The following is a 15,997-nucleotide window of genomic DNA, read 5'->3' on the forward strand; positions in this document are numbered from 1 at the left end:
CGTTGTTAAAAAAAAAAGTGGGAAAACTGGACTAGTACTTTCAGAGTTAAACCACTTTTGCGAAACTCTTTTACCGTGTACTAATAAGTAATTAGCAAGGAATCTTTCGGAGAAGAATTAATACCAGTCAAATTTACAGTCATTATTAATTCAGTTCCAGTCGGCGATGTGAAGTCAGTGGCAGGTGGGGATTTGTTTAATGAGGTGATTGGGTTGGAATTAATTAGCCAATCAGTTGCTCGGGGGTGATAGAGAAAACGCGGATAAGAGTACTGTAACTCGCTGCAGCGTTTCCTGTATGGTTGAATCTATCCACTTCAGTACAGTTGGGTCGTGAAAGAAAAGGAGTGTTGCTATTTCTGGTGGACTTTGGGTTCCTGCTTTTTCACTGAAGCAGTGATATGATTCCAATTCGTTTAATTTTGTTGCTACTCATAGCAACGAATTTAAATGCAGCTAGGTTCGGTGAGTACCCTATTTCTACTTCGTGAAATAGGGATTAGTGTATGGAAGACCTACTTAAAGGGAAATACAGTTTGTATGCTTTCTCGGAAGTAAGGAGGTAAAAGATGAAATCAGCAGTGTTTTGATATATTACTCTACCCAAGCAAGGGGCATGGAAGTTTGAAGTTCCCTTTATTTTTTGATGCCCATTTAAAACGACTTTTGTTGCATTTCTAAATCTCTTCCTCCCCTGTTCAGGTCCTAAATAATTTTCCTCTGCATATAAATTATCTGGATCATGTGTCCTCTAAGTATTCAATTTAGCACTGAAGCCATCTACTTTTCATTGCAAGGGATTCCCGTTGATACTGAAAAGATTCTCTGAGGTGTAAAGGTAACATCTAAGCAAATCAGTTGCAAAGGGATATTCAACTTATCTCCTGTTTCATTCTGTCAAAAGCTTCTAATTACGTTCTTTTTCCCCTGTGTGGGCTATATGCTTTTAATACTTGCATGTGCTTTCTGAACAAGCTGGGTGTTTTGGATTGCTACCAGGTTTTCTTTTTGCATTCCTGTGTTTGTTTGTTACTTGCTATTGGGTCGCTCTAGTTTCTGGAGCAGCTTCAGCTCAGTCTGGCTAAATTGGGTGTGATTATTGGATTTTTGTCATCTCCAATAGAGTTCAGAATGGCAGATTTCCATCATTTGCTGAGAGGAGAACTTTTAAATAAAAATCTCCTTTCTGCTCACCAAGGTGAAGTTGAATGGGTCTTTCCTTGTGATGGTGTTGATAACTTATTGATGTAACTCCAGTCTACAACAGTGTTACTAGTTTTGTAGTAACTAGGACAATCCTGTTTCATCTGCCTTAGTTCTAGTGCTCATGTGTGAACTGGAAGACTCAAGTTCAAATCTACCCTATGATCAGCTAAACAGCCTGATGCTGCCAATGAAGTACCTTATGCTATTGAGATGTTTATCCTAATTTAAAATTCTCAACTCCCTTTCATACAAGTCAAAAATCCAATAGAAAGAAAATTTTCCCTAACATGAAGCTGCCTGGTGTTCAGGCTCAAATGCTGCTTTAATTTAATGTCATTTCATGAGACAACCCTTTAAATTTTTTCACATTTTTGACATGCACATTCCTTTTGTATGGGGAAAAGTTGTCTCATCTCTAGTTAAACTAGTCGGTGTTATCCAGTTTTAAAACAAAAGTATTCTTTGCCTAATAAATCCAAAATATGTTTGCATAACAGTTTTGCTTGTGTTTACTTAAGGGTCAACTATTTCCTGCAATCCATTGCAGTTTCAGTGTAGGAATGGGCATTGTGTACCATTGCTGTGGAAATGTGATGGTGACGATGACTGTACTGATGGAAGTGATGAAAGTGGTTGTGGTAAGTAATTGGTAGCTAGGTCATTCTGTAGATCATTATGCCTGAACATAATTGGGGGAAGTAGGAGAGGGGAAGTGTGATGGTAGGGGGGTTGAAAGGTGCCTTAATAAAATTGGAATTGTTGCTTCTTTATCATAAGCTTTGTAAATGATCTGGGTAAATGGCCAAGACAATGTACATGTTGGTATAAGACCATAAGACATGGGAGCAGAATTGAGGCTACTCTTTGAGTCTGCTCTGCCACCCCATCATGGCTAATTTATTATCCCTCTCAACCCATTCTTCTGCCTTCTCCTGCCCTTACTAATCAAGAACCTATCAACTTCTATACCCGATGACTTGGCTTCCACAACTGTTGGTGGCAATGTATTCCACAGATTCAACATCTTCTGCCTATAGAAATAACTCCTCACCTCTGCTCTAAAAGGATATCTTTCTAATCTGAGGCTGTGTCCTCTGATCCTAGATTTACCCTACTATAGAAACATAGAAAACCTACAGGCCTTTCAGCCCGCAATGCTGTACTGAACATGCAATATGGGAAACATCCTCTCCACATCCACTCTATGTAGGCCTTTCAAATTCAGTAGGTTTCAATGAGATCTGTCCTATTTGTTTAAACACCAGTGAATGCAGGTCCAGAGCCATCAAATGCCACTCATATATTAACCCTTTCATTCCTGGGATTATTTTTGTAAACCTCCTGTGGAGCCTCTCAAACGTCAACACGTCCTTTCATGGATAAGGACCCCAAAACTGCATAATACTCCAAGTGCAGATTCACCAATACCTTATAAGGCCTCAGCATTATGTCCTTGTTTTTATATTCTAGGCCTTGATGTGAATGCCAACATACCATTTGCCTTTCTTACCACCGACTCAACATACAATCATCCACAAGGACTCCCGTCCCTTTGCATCTCTGATTTCTGAATTTTCTACCCATTTAGAAATAGTCTATGCCTGTATTCCTTCTACCAAAGTGCATGAACATGCATTTCCCTGCCCTATATCCCATCTGCCACGTCTTTGTCCATTCTCTTAATCAAAGTCCTTCTGCATGTTTCTTGCTTCCTCTATACTACCTGTCCTTCCACCTTTTTTCATGTTGTTCACAAACTTTGCCACAAAGCCATCAATTCTTGAATCCAAATCATTGATATATAACATGGGAAGGAGCCGTCCCAACACAACTCCCTTCAGAATGCCACTAATCATCAGCAGCCAACCAACAAAGGCCCACTTTATTCCAACTTTTCATCTCCTGCCAGTCGGCCAATCTTTTATCCATGCCAGTATCTTCCCTATAATGCCATAGGCTCTTATCTTCTAAAGCAGCCTCGTACCTTGTCCAGGGCCTTCTGAAAATCCAAGTAAACAACATCCACTGACTCTCCTTTGCCTAGCCTGCCCATTATTTACTCAAAAAACTCCAGACAGGTAAGATTTCCCCTTCACAAAACAGTGCTGGCTTTGGGCTATTTTATCATGTGCTACCAAGTACCCCAAGACCTCATCCTTAATAATAGACTCCAGCATCTTTCCAAGTGCTGAAGTTGAGCTACCTGATCAATCATTCCCTGCCTTTTGCTTCCATCACTCTTAAAGAGTGGAATGGTATTTGCAATTTTCCAGTCCTCCGGAACCATACCAGAATCTAGAGCTTCTTGAAAGATCATTACTAATGAGTTCACAATCTCTTCAGCAGCACATCTAGCAACATGTTATGCACTAACATGTCTGCAGTTCATCCTAAGTGTGGGCAGCATGCTGGCCACAAATTTCCAGAAGGGTAGCAGGCAAGTGGAAACTCTGAAAAGTAGCAATGTTTTGGTAGCTAATCCAAAGCTACTAATACTTGTGAATAGCTGGGGCCAAAGCATGTCACGAGTCCATAAGACCATAAGCCGTAGGAGCAGAATTAGGCCATTCAGCCCATTGAGTCTGCTGTGCCATTTCATCATAGCTGATGCTGGAAGCCACCCAACCCCATACACTTGCTTTTTGCCATATCCTTTGATGCCTTGACTGATCAGAAAATGATAAACTTTTGCTAAACTTAGATATACCCTGGACTTGGCCTCCACTGCAGTCAGTGGCAGAGCATTCCACAGAATGCTACTTCCAGCTACAAAAAAATTCCTCCTTACCTCTGTTCTAAAGGGTTGTCTTCAATTTTGAAGCTGTGCCCTCTAATTCTGGATACTCACACCATTGGAAACATTCTCTCCACATCCACCCTATCTCGTCCTTTCAACATTGGGTAGGTTTCAATGAGATCCCCCGGCATTCTTCTAAATTCCAGTGAGTAGGGGCCCAAAGCTGCCAAACACTTCTCATATGTCAACTCCTCCGTTCTGGGAATCATCCTCATGAACCTCCTCTGGACTCTCTCTAATGACAACACATCCTTTCTGAGCAAACACGAGGAAATCTGCAGATGCTGGAAATTCAAGCAACGCACGCAAAATGCTGGTGGATGGCAGCAGGCCAGGCAGCATCTATAGGGAAAAGCACTGAGGTTGGAATTGGAACACACTGTGGTGATAGAGTGAGGTTGGCACAGTGCTTCTCCCTATAGATGCTGCCTGGCATGCTACATTCCACCAGCGTTTTGTGTGTGTTACATCCCTTCTGAGATAGGAGGCCCAAAACTGTTGAGAGTACTCCAAGTCCGACCTAACTAGTGTCTTATAAAGGCTCAGCGTTATCTCCTTGCTTTTGTATTCTAAAATAACATGTTATTCAACTTCAATACTTTTTTTTCCTCAGGTGCCAGTATCAAGGATGTCTGAGTTATTGCAGAGCACTCAAATAGCCAGAAGTTCCTGAGCACATTGGAACAATTGATATAGGTATAGTGCAGGCTGAGATCCTGCAGAGTGAGTAAAGGGAGTTGGGCAAGAGGTTTAGAAGCAGAACCCCGATCTCCAGATTGCTCTTGGTACCATGCCATAGTGAAGTCAGAAGTAGAATGATAGGCTAGGTGAATGTGCTTATTCAAGGATTAAGGTTCAGGAATTTTTGGATCTCTTTTGCAGGAGAGTCTTGCTGCATACTTCAACTAGAGAAGGACCAATATTCTTAGAGGGAAATTTGCTAGTGCTGCATGAGTGGGTTTAAACCAGGTTGTCGTTGGGGTTGGTCTCACAGTCATGAGATAAAGCAGTAACCATCAAGAGCAGGTTTAGTAATTAGGACAGCTAGGGGGTGCAGTAAACGGAAGGAAATGAATATTCATTTAAACTGTTTATTTCAATGCATGAGGCTTAACATGAAGGTGGACAAAATCAGATTTAGTTTTAACTCTGGGTCTGGAGTGTTGTATGTATATAATAGCAGGAAATAGCTGAGAGAATGGCAAGACTGGTAGCTTCGTGTTCTAGGATACAGATGCTACAGGTGTTACAGAAGTTGAGCAGGAGATGTTTTCAAGTCAGGTCACATTTATTGTCATTTCGACCATAACTGCTATGTACAGTACATAGTAAAAATGAGACAATGTTTCTCAGGACCATGGTGTTACATGACACGGTACAAAAACTAGACTGAACTATGTAACAAACAACACACAGAGAGAAAAAACAACTACACTTTCTTTTGTGTTAAGGGAGATGCAACAGCAGTGCTTAGAGATGGCATTCCTGGGGATTTGTCCAGACTCACTGGAGTTTTAGAAGAATTTCAAATATTAAAAGTTCTATCTGGAGTGCAAGTGGACAGGATGTTTCCTCTAGTGGGGGATTCTAGGACCAGAGGGTACTGCCTCAGAATAGAAGAGTGTCCCTTTAGATCAGAATTTGGGGGGATTTTCTATAGCCAGAGGATGGTGAATCTGTGGAATACGTTGCCATGGATGGGAAGCAGAGTGTGGTGGGTGAAGGTTGTCTCTCAGAATGGAGGCTGGTGACTAGTGGTACGTCACAAGACTCAGCGTTGGGACATTTGTTATTCAATATCTGTGATGCAAATGCACAAATCTGCAAGTCTGCAAATTGTGCAAAGTTAGAAGCTGTAGATGGTTAGAAGAGCATCATAGATCAGGGGGAATCGTAGTCTGAAAGGGAAATGAACCAAGGATTTGGATTTCAGTGCAGATAAATGTGTTGTTTGTTTTGGAAAGTAAAACTAGCCTAAGACTTGTACTATGAATGGTAGGATATTAAGAAGGGCAAGTACATTATACATTGTAAGTGGCATTGCCTGTAACTAGTGTGGTGAAAAAGATGGTTAGCACATTGGCCTTTATCAGTAAGGACATGAAGTACAGGGGTAAGAACATTTAGGTTCATTTGCATAAGTCACTGATGAGTTTGAACTCAGAGTGCTGTTTTGGTCACCCAGTTAAAGGAAAGATGTAGTTAACTGTAAAGAGTGCAGGATGGATTTGAGGATGTTACTGGGATTAGAGGCTTGTGATTGGCCAGGGTAGGTCTGTATTTCTTGGAACATAAGAAAATGAGGGGCAATCTTTCAGTGTTTAACATTGAGTGGTGTACACAAAGTGAGTGGAGAAATTGTTTTCTCCAGATTTTGGTCTTTCCTCTCTAGGGTGTATAAACTTGAGGAAAAAGACTTAAAAGAGACCTAAGGGGCAACATTTTCTATTCAGAGGGCGGTGAGTATATGGAATGAACTGCCAGAGAAAGTGGTTGAGGCAGGTACAATGGTAGCACTTTAAAAAGCACATTTGGTTAGGTACAGGAGGGACAAGGCTTGGAGCAATGTGGGCAAAATGCAGGAAATTAGGACTATTTGAGTGGCACCCATTCATCATGGACTGGTTGGGCTGAATGGCCTATCTTTGCTGACTCTATAAACACACTGAATAATTACTGGTTGCTTTATCTTAATTGCCACACTGCAGGCTCTGTGTACTAATGATCATGGAACTGTATAACCCAAAAGAGGTCCTTAAGCTCATATCCATGCCTTGACTTTCATAATTGGTTCATAGTTAATTATATCTTGATTTCTGGGATGTGTTGGGAAAATTAGTTTCTGCCATTTAAAACTGCAATTGAATTGTGCCAACGACCTACTTAAATTGTAAACACAAGAGATTCAGCAGATGCTGGAAATCTTGAGCAACACACATAAAGTGCTGGAGGAACTTGGCAAGTCATCAGGGCATGAAGGGTCTTGGCCTGAAACATTGACTGTTGATCGCCCTCCACAGATGCCACCTCGTTTGTTGCATATCTACTTACATTGTCTAGTTCTTGTGCTAAGTATACTTCAGGTTACTGGTCATTGTTTCTTGACTGATTTTATTTTTTCTCTCCCTCTCATCAATTCCCCCATCCCATTACCAAATAATTTAAAAATACTAATAATATTTATGCTTGGCCACCACTTAAACAAGAACAATTGAGCTTATAGTCCTTCTGCCTCTGGTATTATTCGCTGAGTGTTTCACTTGCATTCTCGGTTTTAAGACTTGGATCTGAAATCTTGATGTAATTAGAAATGATTGGAATGCAAAATTTGCAAATTAGATTGACCTATAAATGTATTGTTGGCAGTTCATTAATGAGTTGAGTCTTAGAATGTAGATTGGGATCATTGTGTGGAGAAATAATTAGTGTCACAGGATAATTCAGGCTTGCTGTTTTAATGGTGTCTATAAATTATTTGACACAGTTCAGACTACGTGTGCCGTTTCTGACTTTGTATGTCACAGTGGACATTGTTTGCCCAGTAAATGGAAATGTGATGGTGCACCTGACTGTGACGATGGCTCAGATGAAAGTCCAGAAGTCTGTCGTGAGTATAATGTTTGGCCAAAACGGAAGCTTTCTCAATCATCTTGTACAGGAGCAGCTCACCTGTAGCCTCATGCCTCCCCAGCTGTTTCATTGCAATTTCGGCTAATCTACCATGGGACTTGGCCATTCTGTGCCAAATTCTCATAGCCCTAAATTCTCCTGTTTGGTTTTTCAGATGATCTAATCATCTGAAAAACTTAATCATCTACCCTCCAACTTGCTAAAGTAAAGAATTCAGATATTTGCTCTCCTTTGCAAGAAACTTCTAAAAACTCTATTTAAAAGACTGGCACCTTATCTCAAAGCCGTCCCTTCATTTGAGACCCTCCCATAAGTGAAAACGTTTTAACATTTACCCAGTTATGCCCACTCAGAATTTTGAGTACTTCATTAAGATTGCCATTTGTTCTTTTCCAACAACTATAGACCTAACCACATATCCTGCTGACAGATCAATCCTTGCATCCTAAGATTTGGGGAGGTAAATTTCTTTTGCACTGCCTCCAATACTACTAATCTTGTTTTCTTTTAGACCCCTTTCCAAATTTGTATACAGTGCCATGCTTCCCCAGTGCCCTGTGCAATTGTAACAAAGATTCAACTTTTCAAAAATCCTGCACCATTTTCAATACTTGTGCCCCATTATTGGAGGCAGATGTCTCCATCATTCTGTTTCATCTCAGAGTTGGTCTTGGTGGCTTGAGAAAGTGGAAACAAACTCCTCTAGTAGCCAAAGTCCAATAATATATTGGGCTTGATCAACAACTGCCCATCCATTAATTTCTATGAAGATGCTTAAGTCTCGTGTATGGGATGTTTCTGACATACAGCAGATTGTCTGAATAACTTATGTTGTTTCTCCCACCCCCACCCCCACCTCAGACATGAAAACATGTAATCCGAATGAAATTCGTTGTGGCCCTGGCACTTTTCAGTGTATTCCTGCTGCCTGGAAGTGTGATGGAGGAAAGGACTGTGAGAATGGCAGTGATGAAGAGAACTGTGGTATGTTTTTAACAAGCCAGCCAGGCTAACTCTAAAGACTCATTGGGCAAAATGTATTTAAAATCAAATTTATTCTCGTGTTGGAGAGGACAGAGGTAGTAAATTAGCATTATTGAACTCGTAGCTCACAGAATACTGCACTGTTGCAAATCAAGGAACATTAAAATGTTCCTGCACCCTAGAAGCATGCTTGCAAACACACTTCTAACATACTTCCACAAACCTTGGTATAGCTGTGGAATCCTTACCAGTGTTGTCTTTTTAGCTTTGCTTTTGAGAAGAGGGGTGGGTGAAAATGAATGCCAGAGGAATTCTAATTATATAAGCCTGCATTGCTCCCTGTTACTATTGATGGTGAGGACGTGGATGTGGTGAGGACCTACAAGTACCTGGGAGTGCATCTGGATGACAGACTTGAGTGGAGCACCAACACAGAGGCTGTGAACAAGAAGGGTCATAGTCTCCTCCTCTTCCTGAGGAGAATGAGGTCCTTTGGAGAATGCTGGCCTCTCCTTCACATGCTCTACCAGTTTGAAAACACCAATACATTTTTCTATGCAGTGGTGTGCTGGGGCAGTGGCATCAACATGGGTGATACCTACCAGCTCAATAAACTGATTAGAAAGGCTGGCTTTGTTATAGGAGTCAAACTGGGCACACTGGGGGCTGTGAAAGAACAAAGGACTCTACAGAAAATACTGGCAATTCTGGACAATGTTTCTCACTCTCTGCGTGCCACCTTGGCTGAACAGAGGAACACTTTTAGTAATAGACTAAAACAATTGTGCTGCTCCAAAGAGTGCTATATGAGGCCATTCTTACCCTCGGCCATTAGGCTCTATAACGAGTCGACCAATAGCCGGAGAAGTGATGACTCTTTGAGGTAACCTGTTTTTTTTTATTCTTTCCTACTTCTCTACTAATATTTGTCTATCTATGCACTTGCAATGCTACTATGATACTGTCATTTCCTTTGGGATCAATAACGTATCTATCTGTCATACTTACTTGGGCCCTTAGCTCCCAAGTGGAGCATAAGCCTTCAATGATCTCCCATCTCCATCGTATGATTAGAGTTTATCAACATTTCTGCAATCCATTGCATCCTCTGTACAGGGGATTGGCCTAGACAACTTCAGCAAAGCCTAGTTGGCCGGCCTTGCCTGTTTTCCATCTCTTGCTACAGGGAAGTAGGGTTTGATTTTCAGAGGCCTCACTATATGGTAATGAGGTGTATTTGCTCATTTCTACTCTCCAAGATCCTGTCGAGTAGAAATTCCAGACTGTGGTTGTTTTATGCCTAGCATGTTAAAAACATTACAAAATCAAGCAGTTTGTATACTACAGTAATACAGACTACAGTAGCCAAGAAATGATTGCTTTTGCAAAGTTATGAATGCTAAGCCGGTTCTAATAGGAGACCTTTTCTTTTCAGGCTCCTTTAATTGCAGTACAGTCGAATTTACTTGCACCAGTGGTAGATGCATTTCCAGGGTATTTATCTGCAATGGCCAAGATGACTGTGGTGATGGAAGTGATGAAAAAGGCTGTGTTTCCCAATCCTGCGGCCGTCATGAGTTCCGGTGCGATAGTTCTGAATGCATTTCTCTGAGGTGGGTTTGCGACAACAACGTTGACTGCGCTGACCAATCTGATGAATCTCCAGAACAATGTGGGCGTGCCGCTCCTCACGCAACCTGCTCTGCTAATGAGTTCTTCTGTGTGTCTGGTGAATGCATCAGTCATCACTGGCACTGTGATGGAAATCGTGACTGTGAAGATGGAAGTGATGAACTGAATTGTGGTAAGTAACATTGAACCAGACTTGCTGGAGTGGAGTTGGCTAGTAGATATCTGAATTTAGTTTTCTGGACAAGTCTGAGTGTCACATTGACACTTGTTCTACCATTGGAATGATTTTCTTTAAAATTGTGCTGAAGGATGAATATGTTAATAATTGAAATGGATTTTTCCTAGGTTTAGCCATCAGTTTACTTATCAATAAGTATTTGGATTATATTTCATATCTGTCTTGCATTAAATGCACTTTTTTAAGATGAAATTATTCTTTAGTTCTGACTCTAGTGCAACGGTTTGTTTTTTGGAATATAATTACAATATTCCCTGTGTGGAATGAGCTTCCAGTAGAAGTGATAGAAGTAAGTTCAGTATTGACATTTAAAGTAAATTTGGATAGGTATATGGACAGGAAAGGAATGGAGGGTTATGGTCTGAGTGCAGGTCAGTGGGACTAGGTGAGAGTAAGTGTCGGCACGGACTAGAAGGGCCGAGATGGCCTGTTTCCGTGCTGTAATTGTTATATAGTTATATTACTGATATAATCTGTTGGAGGACAGAACAACACAACAAAATTTTCATTTCCAACACAAATGGATAATAGCAAGAGTTGTATTTGATTGCTATTTCCATAGATTAACAATTTGATTTGATTTAGCTCCTTCAACATGTAGACCAGATCATTTCAGATGTGGTGATGGCAGTTGTATCCCGCAAACGAAAAAATGTGATGGATTTGCAGACTGCTCTGATGCTACTGATGAAAACCACTGCCAGAATGGTAGGTGCATAGTTTTTAAAATGCATCAGCTCATGCATTATATCCAATGTATTGGATATAAACTTAGATGTTTGTCTTTAACTTTAGACTGCACCACTCCTCCTGAGTTCAAATGTCGAAGTGGAGAATGCATTGCTATAAGTAAAGTCTGTAACCACAAATGGGACTGTAGAGATGGGAGTGATGAGCCCTTTGAATGTCGTAAGTAGATCTTTCAGCCTTGCAGGAACAATCGTTGACATCTTCTCTACTTTTGTGGCTGTATAACCAGTATTGTTTAAAGGAAGTTAGACTATGGACTGTATTGGGAATCTGACTGTCTTGAATCCAAGAATATACTCTTGGAAAGGATGAGGTTGTGGAAGAGAAAGTAGCAGTATTTTAAGAATTATTCTTTCTTGGTGCACCCTAATGCTGACACGCCCAAGAAAGTACTACTGTAAAACACCAAATGACTTGGTATTGTAAACATTGTATTTGCATGTTCTAAAAGACCAATGCCTCACACAGGATCTGTATATCTGTTTTATTGAATACCAGTTTCATTAAGAGCAAGCAAAGTTTGGATTTCGTCTGTTGAGGGACTAGAATAGCAAAGTGATACAGACCCATTGACTGCAGCAGCTCTAGACCAACTCTATTGGCAACTTTTTTCTTCCCTACAATGTTTTTCCATTCTTAAATCTTGAAAACTTTGTTCAATCTGCATTCTTCACCCAAACAAACTAGTGCAGTGAAATTCTTACTTTGTACGTGCTTTACTCCTGTTTCATTAAATCTGAGCCCACTTCAACCACTGGATAATTTTTTTAAATTCTAATCCTTGGTTTTCTTTTAAAGCAAGACCTAGTTTTTTTGCTTAAAGTCTACTTTTCAAGTCTGACCGCAGAGGCCTTCCCATGCCCATAATTTGACACATCTAAAAGTGACATGCAGATACAACTTGCTAAACAATTTAGATTTGCTGTTGCAATTTGCCTTTTTAATTTTAAAAAAATGTATGTACTTATTAACCAACTTGTCAGCTTTGGTCTGAATCTCGGGTTAAATTCTTCTGCAAAAAAAATACTCTTCTATAACCTTTTTTATTTATTCATTTGCTGGATGTGGGTGTCGCCAGCTTTTATTTCCCATCCCTAGTTGCCCTTGAGAAGGAGGTGTTGAGCTGCATTGAACCACTGCAGTCCCTGAGGTATAGGTACTGCTGTTAGGGAGGAAATTCCATGATTTTTGACCTAGCGACAATGAAGGAACGACTATATGTTTCAAAGTCAGGATAGTAAGCGACTTGAAGGGGGATTTCCAAGTGGTGGTGTTCCCAGATATCTGCTGTTCCCGTTCTTCTGGATGGTAATGGTCGTGGATCTGGAAGGTACTGCCTTAGGAATTTAGTCTTGTTGCAGTGCATCTTGTAGATCATACACACTGCTGCAACTGATAGTTGATGGTGGAGGAATTGGATGCTTGTGGAATGGGTACTAATCAAGTGAGCTGCCTTGTACTGGATGGTGTCAATCTTCTTGAGTGTTGATGGAGCTGCACTCATCCGGGTGAGTGGCAAGTATTCCATTTCACTCCTGACCTGAGCCTTGTAGATGGTGGACAGGCTTTGGGGAGTCAGGGGGTGAGTTACACCCTGTGGGACTCCTAGCCTTTGACCTGCTCTGGAAGCCATGGTGTTTATATGGCTAGACCAGTTCAGTTTCCTGTCAATTGTAACCCCTGGAATGTTGATAGTAGGGGCCTCAGTTATAGTGTTGCCTCTCAATGTCAGGGGATGATGGTTAGAGCCTGTCTTGTTGGAGATGGTCATTGCCTGGCACTTGCGTGACTCCAACGTTATCTGCTACTTATCCAGCCCAAGCCTGGATATTGTCCAGGTCCTGCTGCATTTGGGTATGAACTGCTCACAATCTGAGGAGTCACAAATGATGCAGAACATTGTGCAGTCATCTGCGAACATCCCCACTTCTGACCTTCTGATGGAAGGAAAGTCATTGTTGAACAGCTGAAGATGGTTGGTCCTAGGACACTTCTCTGAGGAACTCCTGTAGTGATGTCCTGAGGTTGAGATGATTGACTCCTGACCTCCAAAACTATGTTTCTTTGTGTCGGGTATGATTCTAACCAGCGGAGGGTTTTCCCCCTGAATCCTATTGACTCCACTTTAGCTAGGGCAGCTTGATGCCATACTCTGCCAAATACTGCCTTGATGTCGAGGGCTATCGCTCTCACCTCATCTCTGGTATTTAGCTCTCTGTCCATGTTTGGACCAAGGAGATGATGAGGTCAGGAGCTGAGTGGCCTTGACAGAACCCATAGTGGACATCTGTAAGCAGGTTATTGCCGAGTAGGTGCTGCGTGATTGCACAGTAGATGATCCCTTCCATTACTTTGCTGATGATTGAGAGTAGGCTGACAGGGGGGTAATTGGCTGGGTTGAACTTCTCCTGTTTCTTATGCATAGGACTTACCTGGGCAATTTTCCACATTTCCGGGTAGATGCCGGTGTTGTAGCTGTACTGGAACAGTTTGGCTGATGGCATGGCTAGTTCTGGAGCACAAGTCTTCAGGACTATTGCTGAGATTTTGTCTGGGCCCATAACCTTCGCAGTGTCCAGTGCTTTCAGCCGTTTCTTGATATCACGTGGAGTGAATCAGATTGGCTGCATACTGACATCTGGGATGCTGGGGACTTCTGGAGGAAGCCAAGCTGGACCAACTACTCGACACTTCTGACTGAAGGTTGTTGCAAATGCCTAAGCTTTATCTTTTACACAGGTGTGCTGGGCTCCTTTATCATTGAAGATGGGAATATTTGTGGAGCCGCCTCCTTCAATGAGTTGTTTGATTGTCCACCACCATTACAGCTGGATGTGGCAGGACTACAGAGCTTAGGCCTGATCCGTTGGTTGTGGAGGCACTTAGCTCTATTACTTGCTGCTTGGGGTGCTTGTCATGGAAGTAGTCCTGTACTGTGGCTTCAACAGGGTAATGCCTCATACAATGAGATATGCCTGGTGTTGTTCTTGGCATGTCCCCCTGCACTCTTCATTGAACCAGGGTTGATCACCTGGCTTGGTGGTAATGTTAGAGTGGGGGATGTGCCAGGCCATGAGGTTACAGATTGTAGTTGAGTACATTTCTGCTGTTGCTGATGGCCCACAGCGCCTCGTAGACGCCCAGTCTTAGGCTGCTAGATCTGTTCAAAGTCTATCCCATTTAGCACGGTGGTAGTGCCACACAACACAGTGGAGGGTTTCTTCAATGTGGAGACGGGATTTAGTCTCCACAATACTCTGTGATGTTCACTCCTACCAGTGCTGTCATGGACAAATGCTTCTGCGGCAGGCGGGTTGGTGAGTGAGGTCAAGTGTGTTTTTCTCTTTTGGTGTTTCCTTCATGACCTGCTGTAGTCCCAGTCCAGTAGCACTGTCCAGTAGGACTTTGTGGTGGTACTACCAAGCCACTCTTGGTGATGGATGTCGAAATTCCCTCAACCAGAGTACATTCTGTGCCCTTGCCATCCTCGATGTCTCCTCCAAGTTCTGCTCAACATGGAGAAGTACTGATTCATCAGCTGAGGGAGGACGGTATGTGGTAATCAGCAGGAGGTTTCCTTGCCCATTCTTAATCTGGCGCCATGAGACTTCATGGTGTCCAGAGTCAATGTTGCGAGTTACCAGGGCAACTCCCTCTCTACTACATACCATTATGCCACCACCTCTGCGAGGTCTGCCCTGCCAGTGAGACAGTACATACCCAGGAACGGTGATGGAGTCTGGAATGTTAACTGGTATGATTCTGTCAGTACAACTATGTCAGGCTGTTGCTCGGCTAGCCTGAATCTACAGAAGTCTGTCATCACTGTAACTCTACATGTGGCTCTCTGTGGCCCTCGTTGCTACGCTCCCTCCATTGCTCCCTGCCATAACTGGAACTTGCGTAAGGTAATGCCCAATTCAAACCAATCTGCCCCAGCAAATTTGAGAGTGGGATTGTCAATTTCCATTTGATGTTTGTTTTTGTGCCTCATTTCCATTCATCTGAGCTCTAAGCCTCAAAGTTGAAATGAGACATTGTTTAAATGTGCATATTAAATCTGTATGGAGCAATGGCATTTGAATGCTGTAAATTTATTTATCTTTTTTTGGAATCAGGTTTTAATATGACACAGTTTGTGAAATTTGCTTTGCAGAGCAATGCATTAAAATACCTAATTTTTTTAAAAAACTGTAAATTATAATAAGAAATATTATACAATGCAAAAAAAAGAGAGGTGTACATGTGTTCATTGTCCATTAAGAAATCTGATGGTAGAGGAGGGGATAAAGCTGTTCCTGATATGTTGAGTGTGTCTTTAGGCTCCTGTACCTCATTGATGGTAGCAATGAGAAGAGGACATGACCTGGGTGATGGCGGTCGTTAATGATGGATGCTGCCTTTTTAAGACTTGAATTTTAACTTTAGGTTGATTTGATAGCAGTTAAATGGGCATCTAATCAAGCCTTCTATGATAATATTGTCAATTGCAATCAGGCCAACTTGAATGCATATTGCCAACATCAAATTAGTAAATCCTCTAAAATGCTGCCTGTCATTCTGAACAAGCAGTCAAACTTTACAGGCCTTGTCAGTTGCAATAGTTAACTCCTTCAAGATGTTCTGATATCCTCCACTTGACAACTTGGTTTATTTTCTGTCCACTTTTCACTTTGATCTCGCCTTCCCTCCTTTCAGAAAGTGTCATCCTTCAGAGAACACACACAAAATGCTGGTGGAACACAGCAGGCCAGGTAGCA

The 15,997-nt window shown here is 41.8% G+C and overlaps 1 protein-coding gene across 1 annotated transcript in view; it reads left to right on the forward strand.

The window, feature by feature from the left end:
* The first annotated feature begins 325 nt into the window (after nucleotides 1-325).
* LOC132394159 (prolow-density lipoprotein receptor-related protein 1-like) overlaps nucleotides 326-15,997 on the forward strand; it is a 68,311-nt gene continuing 52,639 nt past the window's right edge. The window contains exons 1-7 of the mRNA XM_059969962.1: nucleotides 326-465; nucleotides 1,725-1,844; nucleotides 7,488-7,610; nucleotides 8,495-8,617; nucleotides 10,053-10,421; nucleotides 11,073-11,195; nucleotides 11,283-11,396. Coding sequence (XP_059825945.1) covers nucleotides 402-465; nucleotides 1,725-1,844; nucleotides 7,488-7,610; nucleotides 8,495-8,617; nucleotides 10,053-10,421; nucleotides 11,073-11,195; nucleotides 11,283-11,396 — 1,036 coding nt within the window. The 5' untranslated portion in view covers nucleotides 326-401. The remainder of the gene's footprint in view (nucleotides 466-1,724; nucleotides 1,845-7,487; nucleotides 7,611-8,494; nucleotides 8,618-10,052; nucleotides 10,422-11,072; nucleotides 11,196-11,282; nucleotides 11,397-15,997) is intronic.

Source organism: Hypanus sabinus, chromosome 5 (assembly GCF_030144855.1).
Source record: "Hypanus sabinus isolate sHypSab1 chromosome 5, sHypSab1.hap1, whole genome shotgun sequence".
NCBI lineage: Eukaryota > Metazoa > Chordata > Chondrichthyes > Myliobatiformes > Dasyatidae > Hypanus > Hypanus sabinus.